General features: G+C 39.1%; 1 protein-coding gene across 6 annotated transcripts in view; it reads right to left on the reverse strand.

Annotated features, from left to right (window-relative positions):
• Nucleotides 1-699: 699 nt before the first annotated feature.
• Nucleotides 700-17,866, reverse strand: part of Ctps2 (CTP synthase 2) — a 100,542-nt gene continuing 83,375 nt past the window's right edge. For all 6 annotated transcript variants that reach the window (XM_071606268.1, XM_027927425.2, XM_071606266.1 and 3 more), the window contains 3 exons: nucleotides 13,975-14,119; nucleotides 3,416-3,526; nucleotides 700-1,645 (listed from right to left, as the gene is read on the reverse strand). In XM_071606268.1, coding sequence (XP_071462369.1) covers nucleotides 3,457-3,526; nucleotides 13,975-14,119 — 215 coding nt within the window. In that variant the 3' untranslated portion in view covers nucleotides 700-1,645; nucleotides 3,416-3,456. The remainder of the gene's footprint in view (nucleotides 1,646-3,415; nucleotides 3,527-13,974; nucleotides 14,120-17,866) is intronic.

Consider the following 17,866-nt stretch of genomic DNA (forward strand, 5'->3'; position numbering starts at 1 on the left):
AGAAAATAATAGAGCAGTTAAAATATTTAAATTACTATTAGAAAGTTAAAATGTAAAAACAGGAAGTATACTAGATGAGAATGTTGTGTATCAGGGCCAGGACCGAAGGAAGTGAGAAATGTGCAGGACTGTTTTTATATTTTTATATTTTTCAATTATTTTAAAATTTGATATTTTGTTCACTGTGGATTTTTTTTCCTTCAGTGCCGAGTATCAAATCCAAGGCCTTGGACATGCTGGGCAAGCACTCTATAGCTAGCCCTAATTTTTTAAATTGATTTTGATTTTTAAAAAATATTGCATGAAAAGATTAGTGATTGTTCCTCAAAAGTTAAACAGAAATACCATATAACACAGTGATTCCTGGTATAAACCCCCAAGAATTAAAAAACAACCAGGCACAGTGGCTCAGGCCTGTAATCCCAGTGGCTTGGGAGGCTAATGCAGGAAAATCTTGAGGTCAAAGCCAGCCTCAGCGACTTAGTGAGGCCCTAAGCAACTCAGTGAGACCCTGTCTCTAAATCTAAATAACATATAAAAAAAGGACTGGGGATGTGACTCAGAATGCCCCTTAGTTCAACCCCTGGTACAAAAAAAAAAAAAACAGGTGTTCCAAAATGTATATGCAAGTGAATGTTCATAGCAGCATTATTCACAATAGCCCAAAGCCAAATGTCCATCAACAAATGAATCAATAAATTGTGGTAGAAATATACAGTGGAATTTTATTCAGCCATAAAAAGAAATGAAGTTCTGATACATGCTACAACATGGACAAGCCTCACCAACATTACAATATATGAAAGAAATCAGTCACAAAAGGTCACACGCTATATGATTCCACATGTATGAAATATATGGATAGGAAATACAGGATAGGAAAATTTATACAAATCAAAGAGAGATTTGTGATTGCCAGGGGATACGAAGAGGGGGGATGAGGAGGAGCTGCTCATGGGTACAGGGATTTATTATGGATTATTGACAATGTTTGGAGCTAGATAAAGGTGGTGGTTGCACATCGGTGCATGCTACTGTATCATTCACTTTTAAATGGTTAATTCTATGTTATGTGAATTTTACCTCAATTTAAAAATTTGTATATATTACTGATCTTGATTCCTGAGTTTTTTGGATATTGTGTCTAAGGTGAGACCCTTATTTGCCACTCCAAGTCTTCAACCTGCTAAATTTCACTTTTAACTGGAAATAAGCAGGGTGAGAAATTGAAATAATCTTCATCCACACATGAACCTGAGGATGAGTTCCAGGTAACAAAACAAATCATTTTTTACTCAAAATTAATTACGGCATGTGCCCTGCCACATAACACCAGGAAGGCCCAATTACCTGGATCCCTGCTCACCACCTTGACATCATGTTGCACTGGACAAAACACAGACATACTTTCTCCCCCATTATTGTTGCTAGGGAAAGTTTAATTAACTATGGAAATTTGTGAATACCAAAGGCCACCTATGGAAGGAGAAGAAAATTACCCCCTTTGATTCTGGTTCATGGAAGTAAGCATTGCCAAATTCCCTTTGAGCCTTTATATCCCATATTTGGAGAACAAAGCGATTCTTTATGAGTGTGGTGATTTCTTCAGATAATTCCTTCATCTTCACTACAACTACTTCAGAGGCTTAAAAAAAAAAAACACAAGTATTAGCCACATCAAAATAAAATAATACATGTCCTTAAAATACCTCTAGATCGTCTTTACACCATTTTAACTTGCTCCTAAAAGCCAACACATTTGAAGCAAACCTAAATGGATACAGTTTAGCTTCCTCCCCCCAATGAACATCCATAGTCTGCCCCTCATACAAATATGAAGGGAGCTCACACTAGAACAATAAACTCATGACAAGTTTTCCAAAAGCTATTGTCCCTACTAAAGAGAAGCTTATCCAATTTGAGGCCAGCCATAACCCCTAGGGTACTCCCAAACCATATCCACCTCTGAATATAAATTTAATAATGCTATCCTGGCAGCTATCCTCTCTCATAATGCATAATAGAGCCACGGGGAAAATAAGCTGCCCTTGGACACCAAACCTATCTCTGGCACTTCCCTACAAAGAAATAAAATGCTATTTTATTTTATACAAATCCAAGAAAATATGCTTTGGGAGGAGTGGCCCTGACTAAGAGTCAGCAAAATGATTTTTGTAAATAAAGTTTTATTAGCACACAGCCATGTGCATTTATTTCTGTATTGCCTGTGGCTGGATTCCTACTACAATGGCAGAATTGAGTAGTTGTGACAGAGACTATAAGATCCACAAATCCTTTCTTGGAAAGCTGGGAATGGAGCCACCATTTGACCCAGCTATTCCCCTTCTCAGTCTATTCCCTAAAGACCTAAAAAGAGCATGCTACAGGGACACTGCTACATCAATGTTCATAGCAGCACAATTCACAATAGCAAGACTGTGGAACCAACCTAGATGCCCTTCAATAGATGAATGGATAAAAAAAATGTGGCATTTATACACAATGGAGTATTACTCTGCATTAAAAAATGACAAAATCATAGAATTTACAGGGAAATGGATGGCATTAGAGCAGATTATGCTAAGAGAAGCTAGCCAATCCCTAAAAAACAAATGCCAAATGTCTTCTTTGATATAAGGAGAGTAACTAAGAACAGAGTAGGGTCAAAGAGCATGAGAAGAAGATTAATATTAAACAGGGATGAGAGGTGGGAGGGAAAGGGAGAGAGAAGGGAAATTGCATGGAAATGGAAGGAGACCCTCAGAGTTATACAAAAGTACATACAAGAGGAAGTGAGGGGAAAGGGAAAAATAATACAAGGGGGACAAATGAATGTCAGTAGAGGGGGCAGAGAGAGAAGAGGGGAGGGGAGGGGAGGGGAGGGGAGGGGGGATAGTAGAGGATAGGAAAGGCAGCAGAACACAACAGACACTAGTATGGCAATATGTAAATCAATGGATGTGTAACTGATGTGATTCTGCAATCTGTATATGGGGTAAAAATGGGAGCTCATAACCCACTTGAATCAAAGTGTGAAATATGATATATCAAGAACTATGTAATGTTTTGAACAGCCAACAATAAAAAATTTAAAAAAAAAAGAATTAAAAAAAAAAAAAAGATCCACAAATCCTAAGAGACTTACTATCTGGACTGGCCTTACAGGAAAAAAAAAAAAAAACTGTCAACTCTAAACCTAGACCATTTATAACTCTACGCCCTCCATCCTTCAGGTACCCATTTATAGGTGTACCTGTAAATTGTTGACCTCAGATGCATTCCATTTGGGTTCAGTCTATCCTACTAACTGTACCGGTCAAATAGGAGCATCCCAAGGGAGAAGGATCCTGAGACACAAGTCCTATAGCACTCCCATAAGCTTATAAGACAAAAACACTCAAAGATTCCATCTTACCCTTTTAGGCAGTCCCCGTTATTCCGGGACATGTATTAGCTTCAGCTGATTTCCAACTCAGCTATCCTTGGCTCTGAAAAGCTGTCATCGCTGGCATCACTGTATCTATCACTAGATCAAAAGAGGAACTAATTTAACAAGGCATAAAACACAAACAAACAAACAAACAAAAACCTAGGCAATGATTCAATTTTCCATTCCAAACATGTTCCATAATTAACCTCTACTCAGAGAAAATATTAGGAAATATTCTATTATCACGTTCTAGTCACTACAGAAAGAGGTCAGTCCAACCACAAGTAACAGCTGACTTCTTTGGCCAGAGAAATTGATGGCGTGCTTTCATTGAAAATTGGAAGTTACTTCTTCAGAAAATTTAGAAAAGCATTTCAATTTAAGTTGAAATCTATAATTTTCTGAAGACCACTGATCACTTGTATATTTCAACAAAAGCCTTGATTTCCCACCTGCCAACCTTACCTATTGTTTGCTGTCTACTGGAGGTGTTCTATTAGTAAATTGATTTAAATAAAAGCCTGAGTTGATGCACCCTTTTATTCTCTGTGAATCTACTCTTGTCCAACTAAGGGCTAAATAAAGCTCAGTCCATCTGAGTTTGAGCCACATTTAGACCTATTCCGACTGACCACAATTTTCTCAAGTGCACAAAATATTACATGGCTATTTAGAGCTCTTTCACTTTTTGCCCTTCTGATGACAACTGTTTCTTTAGGCAATGAAGGGAGTCCAGGACACACTACTCCAGAATACAGCACCTCAGCAGAGTGACAATATTAAGCCATAGGATGCTGAGAGACAGTATGTGCTAGAAGGTCTCCTGGACCTTCCCCTGCCCTCTGGCCCTGAAGCAGATAATAAGAACCTCAGTTGAGAGGTAGTCTCCCTAAACCCCAATGGAAAGGAGTATTCTTCTCTCAGAAAACACTGAGACACAGAGAAGAATAATCTGAATAAAATGACCTTGCTAAGTTTCCCCTGGTTCATTACCATGACACTATACTCACTGCTCTATTCTATTTCTCCATGACTCCCCACTCTTCATTACCTGCTATAGAAAACACTAGGGTTGCTGAGCACGGTGGTGCATGCCTGTAATCTCAGTGGCTGGGGAGGCTGAGGCAGGAGGATAGCAAGTTCAAAGCCAACCTCATCAACTTAGCAAGGCCCTAAGCAACTCAGCGAGACCCTGTCTCTAAATAAAATATAAAAAAGGGCTGGGGATGTGGCTCAATGGTCGAGTGCCCCTGGGTTCAATCCCCAGTACCAAAAGAAAAAAACACTAGTGTTTATCTGTTTGTTTGGGTCTTCATTTCCTTATAAAGACTCCATGTCACATAAAACACAAATAAACGTGTGTGCTTTTCTGTTGTTGATCTATCTTTTGTTATAGGGGCCTCAGCCAGAAACTAAGATGGTTAGAGGAAAAGATGGTTTTTCCTCCTCACTGGCCATGTGAAAGGATTAGAGAACAGTAAACACAGCTGTGTGTCCCTGATTCTGTTAGTCAGCTGCAGGTTGGCTTTTGCCTCTGTTTAAGAACTATGGCTCCTCCTTAGATACAGAATTCTGCTTGCCTCTGTGCTTGAGATAACAGCAGCTCCTCATTACATGGGAACCTGTCATCTATGGTCAGCACATTCCACAGGGAGCTTGAACTTGGTGGTCATTAGGACTAGACATGCATGTTGGCTCAAGACCCAGGGAACACCAGCAGTGCACCAGAGTGCTAATGCACTCTCTAAACTCACCTTGAAATCTTATCCACTTCAGATCATATTTTCACAATGATTTATATGTCAGCAGCATGAAAGTTTTCCATTCCAACAAACATTCTCATTAATCCAAGGTTTTGAGTCACATATAGCCTTCAGAATAGGACCGATTATTGACACCTGTCACCATGCTGGGTTCCCTTAGAAATACACCTTCACCGTCAGTTACCTCTGCAATTGAACTTTTGCTCTGAGCCATGGGCTCTGTTTGGGTTTCCTTTTGCTTGGTTTAAAATAAATCAGCACATCGATGAACTCCACTAGAGTTCTACTGATCTGTGGAGACACACTGCCAGGAAGCGTTCCATGCGTGACCCATCCCTAACCTTGGCCAAGCTTTTGCTGAGTAGTAACAATGTCTGAATTTCATAACAGGTGAAATCACCACCACCACCTGCCTTTTTCTTAAATGGAACAGTTGGAGAAACTCTGTGTTGACGGGCTAGAAAACAAAGAGTTTATTCTCTACCTATTGAGTGAAAATCAATAAATAGATAAACCAAATCATAAAAGACCATCTATCTTTTCTGGTTTTCATTCTCACTGTCCTCCCTGACTTTTGGACAAACAGCAGAGGTACTGGGGCACTACAGCAGGGAGAGGAGATAGAAGATTAAGAAGAGGTATAAAAACCCAGAGTTGGTGGCACACACCTGTAATCCTAGCTACCCTGGAGGCTGAGGCAAAAGGATCTCAAATTCAAGGCCAGCCTGAGAAACTTAGTGAGACCTTATCTCAAAATAAAAAGTAAAAAGTGCTGAGGATGTGGAGCTCAGTGGTAAAGAGCCCCTGGGTTCAATCCCCAGTACCAAAAAGAAAAAGAAATTGTTGGCAGAAAAAACAAGATATGTTAAATAAGCATATAAAAATATATCCTTAAATTCAATAAAGTAGAAAATGCCACCTAGTTAGACTTTAGTTCAGGAAAAATCATTTCTGTCACACAGAAATAATCATTTAAAAGGAAAAAAATAAATTTATTAAAAAATAAATATTCTTTAAAAACTTGGCCAAAAATTGGATATAACCTCTCCCTACTCAAATGCTCAATCCTTGCTGGTTCCATGCTTCATTTTGTTGTCAGAGAATTAGCAAAGGAAGGGAATTCAGAAGTTGTACTCAACTCCCTATAGGAGAAGAAATGAAGGTCAAGGGTGTTCAAGTGACCTACCTAGCACACAACTTGTTTGAGATGGGGCTAGAATTCCCATCATACTAACCCAGGCCACAAATTCATCTCTAAGTTGGGCTGCAATGGGGCAGCCAAGCCCACCAGGGCATGTCACCTGACACTACAAGTGAGAAGGGGCCAAGGACCAAGGGACCTCCATTTCCTCAGGTATCACATGGTACACACACTTCCTTCCCTATTTCTAAGCCCTGAAAGGAGTAGGGTGGGCTCACATTTTTCCTCTCATATTCCCCCTCACACTATTAATAGTATTTATTTATTTACATAAATAAGTATTATGTATTAACCATGTATCTTTGGACAAGGTCACTTGACTCCTGAGACCCAAGAAAACGTGGCAATAATAAATTACAACTTCACCACAATGTTATGAGGGCCAAAACAGAATATACATAAACTTGCTCTGAAAGTTACATAAAAACATAAGTTGCTACTATTTATGAGGGTTACATATTCATACTGATATCACCTGCAAAACTCGTGAAATATAAAGAATCAGTTGAAAACTGTTAAGTGCATGTTTTTCAGAATTGTTTCTGGTACCAAGTGTAATTCCCTACCCACATTAGCCAGTGGACTTGTGTGGGTCTGTTTTGAATATACTGGGTCTTGATTCTATCCGAAGGGTGTCTGCCCTGAACTCTGCTAATACATCGAAATGGCCCAAACTGATATGACAAAATGAGGCTTAGCTTGAGTTTATGCATCTGCAATGCTAATGACTGGGTTCACCAATTTTCTTTTGTATAGGTTGAGAGATAAGCCATGACACTCAAGAACAGAACTACTGTTCTGTAGCTCAATGGCAGAGCATTTGCCTGGCATGCATGAGGCACACAGAACAAACTTAAAAGAAGTCATAAGCTAAATTTATCTGGGTGAATTTTCACTTAATTTAATATATATCAGCTCCATCTTAAAACTAACCCATCTTTTTGAGTAATCTCCATACACACAGAGAGCGAGCTTCTCAATGGGAAGAATTATCAGATATTAGATTTAAATTCTATGAAGTACCACAAAGTACAGACACATTCAGTGTGCCTTGTTACATTTGAGAAGGGGAAGGTTTTAAACCTGAACTGTTTAATACAGTAGCTACAAGCCACAGTGGCTATCTAAATTTAGATCAAATAATATTAAAAATTCCATTCCTCATTTGCCCTATTCAGTTGCTCGATAGCCAGGTGTGGCTAGTGATGGCAATATTTAATAATGCCAGTTATTAAGCATTTCAATCATTCCAGAAAGTTTTAATGGATAGTGCTGATTTACAAAGAAATGAATAATGAGATTTTAAAAAACAAACTACAATCAACATGCAATGGTCCTCAGTGTTTTTAAAGGTCTGGATACCTATAGTTAATTAAAAATCACAGCAAATATCTCTCATGCATACATGTGCCCTCCCCAAATAGTAGAAACTCTTCTTTTAAGAAAGTATCTCACAGGACCATTTCTTCAAGACAAAATGAAAATCAGCAGCAGCGACTCATGGAAATCCCTATCCTCAGGACACTAGCCTGACTTAAAAAACTTGACCACAATGGTCTCCATGTGGTTGAGAGACAAAAGGCTTGTCATAGTCAAGCGTATCTGTCCTGGCTCCTAATAAATTCCCATTATAAGAAAACATATTCCAAGGCTCCAGAGAAAGGGTATAGTAATGCCTCATATAACCCACCTTTTATGCAACCTCAAGGCAACCATTAAATCACTTCTTCATTAACGGAAGGAGGTGGTTGGAATTTAAAATATTTTAATGGCATAGTTAGGATTCCCAGCATGCATGAGTTCCTACAATACTTTCTATCAGAATCCATTTCACGTGAAAAAGCATGTCTTAAAACACGTTGCCATGCACACAGTTTTCCCCAAAGCATTGTTACTGCTATACTTACTTCCTTCTCAAAGGGCCCCTGGAAGCCATAAAATATAAGAGCAATGGAATAAAAACTTAGTATGCTTTGAATGAGTTTTGCATTTCATAGTAAACAGTAGAATCGACCCAGGCAAGGCATTAAAAGCACAGAATTCTGTATTACTTTGAACTCCACTCTGGCTGACCCCACATCATCAACACTAGAGTTAATCAACATCAATAAAGAACGTCTTTTTAGCCCTATATAACCCCCAAGGTAAGGTGCACTCAAATGTGATTTCTTTAATAATAATTTATCAGAAAAAAAGAATCTCCAGGCATGGAGTTGAAGTTAGTCACAGAGCAGGGAAACAGATTTAAAATGTTTAAAACAGCTGCTCAAAAGATAGCAAAAAAGGACTGGGGTTGTGGCTCAATAGTAGAGTGCTCACCTAACATGTGTGAGGCACTGGGTTCTATCCTCAGCACCACATAAAAATAAAGGTATTGTTTCCACCTAAAACTAAAAAATAAATATTTTAAAAAGATAGCAAAAAAGAAGCAAGCTCTTTTTTCTAATTTTCAATTCCTTTATGCTTGAAATACAAAAAGGGGAGAAAGTAGTATTTTGATAATGGTTCATAAAGCACCATCTCAACTATTCCTCATAGCAACCCTAAGAATGAAGAGTGGTAACTTGGACAAAATTTTCCAGTAAGTGATACAGCCAGAGGTCAAATGCATAGTACTTACTCTATGTGTTGATACTGTCCCCACAGAAATAAAAAATTTGCACCATATATTATAATAACAACCCCAGGCAACATCAACCTTGCAGACAAAAAAAAGTCAAAAAGCAAGAGGATTCCAAGTCTGAAATGGTGGTGGACATTGAATATCAATTCATGCAGGGGAAAACAGCAACTTACTCTGACTAAGCCTAAATGGAGTAAGCATGCCTCAGAGGGAGAAATGACCACTCTGCCAAAAACAGAGGGCTACTCTCACCTCCATGCCCCACCTTATCCATTCCCATGGGCTGGCATACTGATAGGATAGAGATTGGTCTTCCCAGCTCACTAAGCAGTTCAGAAATACATATCAAAAGCCAAGAAGCAAAGACATTAAAACCCTCTGGGGAGTTCAGAGGACTACAAGCTGTTTCACATGGATTTATCCTATATGCCCAGGGAAGACACTGAGGGTGGGTTTTAAGCTCCAAAATAATGTGGGAAGATCACTCTGAGGGCAGAAGATGGATTAGGAGGAGGAAAGCTAGAAGCACAAGACCAGGTAGGAGGCTATGCAGTAGGCAGGCGATGAAGGAAATTGGAATTAAGGTAAAATAATAATAATAGCATCATCATTCCTATTTAAGTTCCTACCATAGACTAGTCTAAATTGTTTTCTTACAATTACACGAGACAGTCTCCCTCCACTATACCAGCAAGACCACCCTTTTATACATGGGACAAATTATACTTAGACACGAGAGGAGAGACATCACCAAAGAATTAGAAGCTTTATTTAATGGACCACAATTTCCCATAGATTTATTCATTCTAAAAATGGTCTAACCAAGTACAGTGGCACACACCTGTAATCCCAGCAGCTCAGAAGGCTGAGGCAGGAAGATTGCATATTCAAAGCCAGCCTCAGCAACTTAGTGAGACCCCTGTCTTTAAAAAAAAAAAAAAAAATGGAATGGGGATGTAGCTCAGTAGTTGAGTGCTGCTGGGTTCAATCCCTGGTACCCCCCCCCCAAAAAAAAGGTTTAATGATGTAATTAATAAGTTACACTTGTAAGACTGGAGTTGTGGCTCAGTGGTAGAGCTCTCGCCTAGCATGTGCGAGGCACTAGATTCAATCCTCAGCACCACATAAAAATAAATAAATAAAATAAAGGTATTATGTCTCAGTACAACTTATATATATATATATATATATATGTGTGTGTGTGTGTGTGTGTGTGTGTGTGTGTGTATATTTTAGAGTTATACTTGTACAAAGAAGATAGCATAGCAGGCCTGAGACAGCCATCTTTAGAAAGGGCAACAGGGTTGGTTCTCGGCTGGTGTCTATACATGTGCCTTTCAGAATGTATGCTCCATTACTAACTGATTAAAATCCTTTTGCTGGGCCCAGGTTGTTTGTACAAACAATGTGATTTATAGTGAACACAGTTGTCCTTCTAGGAGTCTGGAATTTGGGGGTTGCTAGGCAGAGAACCTCTACGTGATCAGTCCTCAACAAAATCCCTAAAGACAGACAGACTTCTCTGGGCAGAAATATCATGCACATTTTGCATTCACTGCTAGAAGGAGGGTGAGCTCCGTGTGACTTATCACAGAAGGGAGAAAGCACTGAAAACCTGCAAATGGATGTTTCCAGACTCCACTTCCATCTTTTCCCTTACTGAGCCTGCTGTATATATTTACTGTGTCACTGTAATAAATATTAGCTGTGAGTTCAACTGTATTCTTATTCCTTCTTGAGAATCATCAATGTGCAAGTGGTCTTGGGAGACCCCAAAAACCAGACTCTCAGTTTGATTTTGCATATACTTTTTGAGTAGCTCACACACACACACACACAAAAAAAAAAAAAAAAAAAAAAACAAACACTACCCTAAAAATTTCATGTCCTTGAACAGACCACTACCCATCTAAAATCAAGTAGAACTGGTCTTCATAACTCCTGTCTTTCTGGAGATAATGGAATGGTTGACAAGTTAACTCACCAGCTCTAAATACCCCAAAAAATATTCTTACTACAACTTCCCTTGTGCTCAAAGATAAATATCTTCCACTAAGCAGAATGCAGAGGTTACAGCTCAGGTATTCTTACTGAAAGCCAAGGATTTTTACACTCTGTATCTTAGAGATATCAGCTGTCCATGTGCCATACAGTTGAATATCATCAGCCAATTTCTGGGAAAGGAAGTCATTATTCTAGCATTTGTTCTAGGGTCAATTAGAAGCAGTAATCTTGTCTGAAAGAAATTCAGCTCCAACTCAGCTCACATTAGAGTCTGGCCATCAAAGCAGTTATTTACTTTTCAAAGTGCACTAATCCCATGGAGCTGGGCAGAGAGGAGCTGAAGTCACTCTGGTATCTGTCTCTGGATTAATTCACAGTCACCATTCTTAGTTGGGAAACCTCCTGCAATGTGTCAAGACCAGACTAGACAACATCCATCCTTTCCTGACACCTGTATTTACTACTTTAACAGGTAATAAACAATCCCTTGTGCTAGGGAGCCAGGGAGACAAAGATAAATAAGATGCCAGTTGCCTCTAAGGAATGAGCCAGTTTGTAGCTGATTCGTAGGAATTCTCTTACAACCAAGGAAGTCTGCAATCAGCTGGAATTCTGATTCTCCAAGACATATTGCATCCTGCTCAGGAGTCACTAGCAAGCAGAAACTGCCAAGAAGCTTCCATTGAAGTCGGCGAACCTCCAAGAAGGAATTGGCAGGACACACAGCATGTAGGTGGGCAACCCACACACACCAAACAACATCCATATATTAGTTAATGCTTGCAAACAATTAGATGGTTATTAGTGAATAATTTCTCCCAGCCATCTACTTCGCTCCACTGTCACCCCCGCCCCTTTCAAGTGTGAGAACGTGAAATAACAGAGATGATTGGCTGTGAAGGGTCACGGCACACATATGACACATGTCACACATATGACCCTGGAATTTTCAATCTGCTGTATCAGCTGTATATCCTGACAACCCAGGAAGGTCTTCTTCATATGAAATCTCTCATGCAGAACCACAGCACATGAGCCAAAGAGTGTGGAGCCACTTGGCTGAAGCAGAGAAGAGCCCAGGGTGCCTTCACCCCACGCCCAGACTTCAGCTCTGTGGGCAAAGTTTGAAAGAATGCAAGTAGCAATAGTTAATTCAGTAAGGTGCACATCATGCAAAATATGTAAACCATTCCCATATAAATACACAGCTAAAGGAAATACTAGAGAGCTGTGAGCTTCTCCCAGCAAGCAATGGCATTAATAAGCAGGCTTTTGTGACACGATCTCACACATACACCCATGTATAGAGCCAGGCAGCCCTCAAGAGTTGTTGTCTAGGAAGAGGGCTGGCAATGTCAATCTTTTAAACTGCACAGAGGATTGTTGTGGTAATGACCTTTCCTAATCTCTGATATTCTGAGTTCCTTCCACTTTTAAATTTTTGGCATACTTTATTCTTGGATAAAAAGAAATAAAGAGATAAATTCTCCCCAAAGTGATATTTAAATGTAATGAAGTTCTCATGAAAATCCCTCAGGAGTTTTTACTTGAACCTGATCTAACAATCATTGTACAGTTCATCTGGAAGAATAGTAAAATACATTTTTAAAAACTGAACAACAGGAATAGAGTACATGAGGTCTTCCTTTACAGTAATGCTCTGACAGTGAAAAGAATAGTGAAGGTTCAGGTATGAAAGAGAAAATCATCAATTGAACAAAAGATAAATCTCTGCAATGAAACTAAATTGCCCAACTTACAATTCATAGGGAGCTGAGGGGGAGCCAGATCCCTACCTTGAATGCTGTGCTAAAAAGAAAGTCCATATAGATTATAGATTTAAACCAAAAAATCAAAACCATAATAGTGCAAGATGAAGATATCCTGGTTATTATTTAAATAGTCTTTGCATAGGAAAAGACTTTAGGCATGATCCTAAAGGTAGAAACCAGAAAAGTAAAAAAAATTGACTACACAATTTTTTATAAAATAGCTAGGCATGGTGGCACATGCTTGTAATCCCAGTGACTTGGGGGGGTGGGGTTGAGGCAGGAGGATTCCAAATTGGAAGCCAGCCTCAGCAACTTATCAAGATGCTGTCTCAAAATTAAAAAATAAAAAAGGGTTGGGGATGTAGCTCAATGGTAGAGCACCTCTGGGTTCAATCCCCAGAACAAAAAAACAAATTTTTTTTACATAAACTTTTACAAAACATACATAAAGCCAGGTGCGGTGGTGTATGCTTATAATCTCAGTGACTCAGGAGGCTCACAAGTTTAAAGGCAACCTCAGCAACTTAGCAAGGCTCTAAACAGCTTAGTGAGACCCTATCTTAAAAATTAAAATTTAAAAAAAGGGCTGTAGATGTGGCTCAGTGGTTAAGCACTCCTGGGTTCATTTTCCCCAGTTCCACCAAAAAAAAAAAAAAAAAACATAGAGACTACATAAAGTCCTTATCCAAAATGCCTTAGGAAGGATGAAAATTTCCATTAACAAGCCAGAAGAAAAACAAAATCATTTTGAAAAAAATCTGCATACAATCTAACAAAGGATTAATTTTCCTTATAACTAAAGAAGTTACTAGTCAGTATGAAAAAGAATATAAAAGGGAAAAGGGAGCAAAAGAACAGAAAATCTTTTCATAAAACAAAGAGCCAAGAGAACTATGATATTCATATATAATTATTAATCAAAGATCAACAAAAGAAAGTCATTTTTTACTTATCAAAATGAAAAAAAAAATATATGAAACAATACCCAGTGTCATCATGATCTGAAGAACTAGCACATTATTGCTGTAAACATGATTAAATTATTTGGGGGAGAGAAAACTTTGTTAAGGGTGAAAAACTGATCCTTTAAAAAAAATGCTATGATAATATTCGATTTTAGAAACATAAGATGCTAGTAAATGCACATCTCGGGTCATTGCTAGGAGTAGTGAGCTGGTTACCTGGAGGACAGTTTGCATCCCTGTTGCAGGTAGGTATTCAGGTTCCCAGTTGCTGCAAGTAAGAGCCCCAAGTATGGAGGGGAAGGCTTCATCGGCCTAGAAGAAAACTCAGGATGGAATTGGACACCGACAAAATAAGGATGATCTGAAATGAGAGCAATCAGGATGTGATTGAAGCAGACAAATATAAGAACTGCTTGAAAGGTCTTCATATCTTTGAATAAGAAAACTCATTAAATGCTAAGATGATTTTTTAACTTGTCATCACAGTTACTTTCATGATCCGTTTCTGGAGTAGAATTCTAAATATAAAGCACATCTCACTTAATTCAGGATTTTATCTGTGGAAGGTGTTAGCAAAACTAAGCGATAGTTTGTGAGTGCCATGATGAATCGTACATTTCCCAAAGTCAGCCTGCTTCTAGAAGGCCCTTTGCAGATTTGTGTTGGCTCTGTTTCCATGGTATCCCTCAGACTGCAGGCTAACCCAGGATCATTCTTTTTCTGAGATGGCTTCAGGCCATTTCCTGTAAAGTCTTCTCTGTCCCTGAGGGAAGGGTCCCCAGGGATAAACAAACACAATGCTGACCCAGTGGGCTGCCCCTGGGAAACAACAAGGACAACTGCTTTTCTAGTCACAGCTTTGTTAGGTATTAATCATAACACCATAAAATGGAATTGGTACTCATATTTCAGTCTATGCCAACTTGTCTCTGAGTGATGAAAAGATAGGCTTTCAACATGTTCACAGTAGCTACATCTCAAGGTGGCAAGAGTTCAAGCTCTTTTCTTCTTCCTTATATGTTTCTACATTGGGTGAACCTTCATGATGAGCATGTGTTACATTATCATGAAGAAAAATTAAGCTATTTTCATATCAAAGGTTATAAGAACCCCCTATATGATGAATTCAAATTCTCCCTCAGGTAATAGGAACAGAAAAGTAGCTTTTCCCAGATATCCAGAATCTTGTTTTAAAATAAAAAGAATTAAAAGGGTGACACTTCCAAATCTGGGTAGAAATTCCATATTCCTCACCACCACCACCACCACCAATCACAACTCTATAAAGCTACGTGTACTCCTAGATCATGGAGCACATAGATTGAGCATGTCTCTCTAATCCTATCATTATCATAGTACAGAGCATGGTTATTATGCTGTATTTCCAAATTTGAAAAATAATTGCTATATGTATCAAGCTGAATATAATTAAATAAAATGCTTTATGGGAAAAATAAAATAACTTCAAAGCTTTCAATAAGATGTTTTATCAAGTGGTCTAAAAATCTAGTACAGAATAAAAATCACCAATTCCTGTCACCCCTAGAGACCCAAAGGTACTGTATAGCAATAAGGAAATGATGATTGAACAAAAAATTTCTACTTCCTAAGGTTATCATTTAGCCTACAAAATGGTAGTTTCTAGTAGCATGTGGCTATTTGAACTCACTAGAATTAATCGAGCACATTTCAAGTGCTCTGTAGCCACATATGGCTAGTAGCCACCATACTAAACAGGGCAGAATAGTTCTATCATAGCAGCTCTGATCCCAGAAAAATCCGGTGCAGAAATCCTCTGTATGTAAGAAGAAGCCTCCTTGAATTAGAAGGATACTTAGGTATGAAAGTTTCGTCTGGTATATAGTACATTCCTTGTCCCAGGAATTCATCCCTTTAAGAAAAGAAGAGAAATCATCCACACTTAGAGAAGAAATTAAGCAATGTAGCTTTAAATTTAAGTCAGGGTAAATCTTATAGCATAGTCTTGGAAAGAAAGCAGACAGTAATTGTGTTTTTGTGGCGCTAACAGATAGAAGCTCAGAAATGGATCATGTAAAAGCCAGGGATAGAATATCTGAATGAATGAATCATTGTTCTGAATCACTCTATCCAAAAAATTCTCTACACCAATATGAGGAAAGACTAAAAAGTTTTAAATTTTGATGATCCTCTATCAGTCAGATAAAGTAACTTTAAAACAATGTTCTCAGGGGCTGCAAGGTGGAGGGTAGCTTAGTGGTAAAGCACTTGCCTAGCACGAGCAAGGCCCTGGGCTCCATCCCCAACACGCAAAATCACTACTTTGGCTTTAAGCCAAATTCTTTTGTGGGGGCGGGGAGGGGGGGTACAGTGGTAGTGCTTGGGCCAGAACGCAGGGGCACTTGACCACTGAGCCACATCCCCAGCCCTATTTTGTATTTTATTTAGAGACAGGGTCTCACTGAGTTGCTTAGCACCTTGCCTTTGCTGAGGCTGCCTTTAAACTCATGATCCTCCTGTCTCAGCTTCCCAAGCCACTAGGATTACAGGTGTTCGCCACTGCACCCGGCCAAATTCTGACATTGTAAGAATCTCAAGCTTTGTTGTTCTTCGAACCATTTCAGGACAGTGGAGATCCCTGAATGTGCTTCATCTGGGGAATCTTCCATCATAAAATAAATTTCCTTGCAGTCAGTTTTTAAAAATCGTAAGGTTTTACAGTGGCTCTCATTTTCTTTCCAACCTGCATAAAATTTGAAAGCATTGATGGGAATCTAAATCTTCATGATGAAAGAGGACTCTCAGTATTTGCAGACAATAATGGGAACCCAGTGAATTAAAAGAGAATGAGTAATTGAGCAAAGTAAACAAAGAGTAATTTAAGAAATTCTCTGCCCTCTCACATGCTAGAAGGACTTAAGAGGCTTCCACACCAAACAGTGATACATGCTTTAATTCTAAATGATGGGCATTTTTAATCAGAAAGATCCCTAGAATATATCCTTACTATTCTAACTCAAAACTCTGGGCAGAGCTGGGCAAGGTGGCAGCACACCTATAATCCCAGTTTGGGAGGCTGAGGCAGGAAGATCACAAGTTCAAAGGCAACCTCAGCAACTTAGCAAGGCCCTAAGCAACTTAGTGAGACCCTATCTCAAAATTTTCTTAAAAATTTAAAAAGGGCTGGGGATGTGGCTAAGTGGTTAAGTGACCCTGGGTTCAATCCCTGGTACAAAAAAAAAAAAACTCTAGGCAGAGATTGATAATCTTAGGCTGAGTAGTGAATGAAGATGAAGGTGGAGGCAGTGGAGGCAAGGGCCTGGTCTTACTCCAGCCCCACCAGTGCCTGTGGGCATATTACTTAACCTCTCTTCACTCCAGCCTCCTCTATAAACTGAGACAAGCATCCCTGCTTTGTAAATTACACAGGCATGTGGAGTCCTCAGTAAAGGGTCCAGTAACACACATGTAATGAGTGCATGACTTTCCTTCTTCCAGGGTCCAGGTAAAATGCTACCATGTTCAAAGGAGCCTTCTCTGACATCAGTTCCCCTCTTCTTGGGAATCCTGAAGTACTTGAACAGATTAGAGACAGAAAGGGCAAAGAACAGAAAGGCACTTGATGTAGAGAACAGTGACATGGGCTAAGATGGAGAAAGAAGTAGCAAAGTTACACAAACAGTTTGGGACCTAAAGCATAGAGGTCGAAAGGTAAACTCTAGAGTCTCATGCTACCATTTTTAGAGTATCCCACTCAATAAATAAGAGAAGTTACTCCAACAAATTAGTGTCAAAGGCACTGCATTTGTCAGAGCCTTGTCCTCCTTATTAGGAGTTACGAGAGAGGAAAGAAACTAGAGGAAGGGAGGGGCTTGAGGACACAGAGCTGGAGTCACCATGCACTGGGACTATGGTGGCACAAATGGAAATGCAATCTCAAACATCATCTTTCTTTCCAGAGACAGACCTACAGGACTCAACAACTGATCACAATTTGTAAAGGGGAAGAAGAACTAATGGTCCAACCAGGGGTAAATGTGCCTCCCAGGGATATTTAACAATGTCTGCGTATATTTTAGAATGTCATAAGTAAGAGGGAGGGGAAGAGATCTACTATTTTCATCGAGTT

This window comes from Marmota flaviventris, chromosome X (genome assembly GCF_047511675.1).
Source record: "Marmota flaviventris isolate mMarFla1 chromosome X, mMarFla1.hap1, whole genome shotgun sequence".
Lineage (NCBI taxonomy): Eukaryota > Metazoa > Chordata > Mammalia > Rodentia > Sciuridae > Marmota > Marmota flaviventris.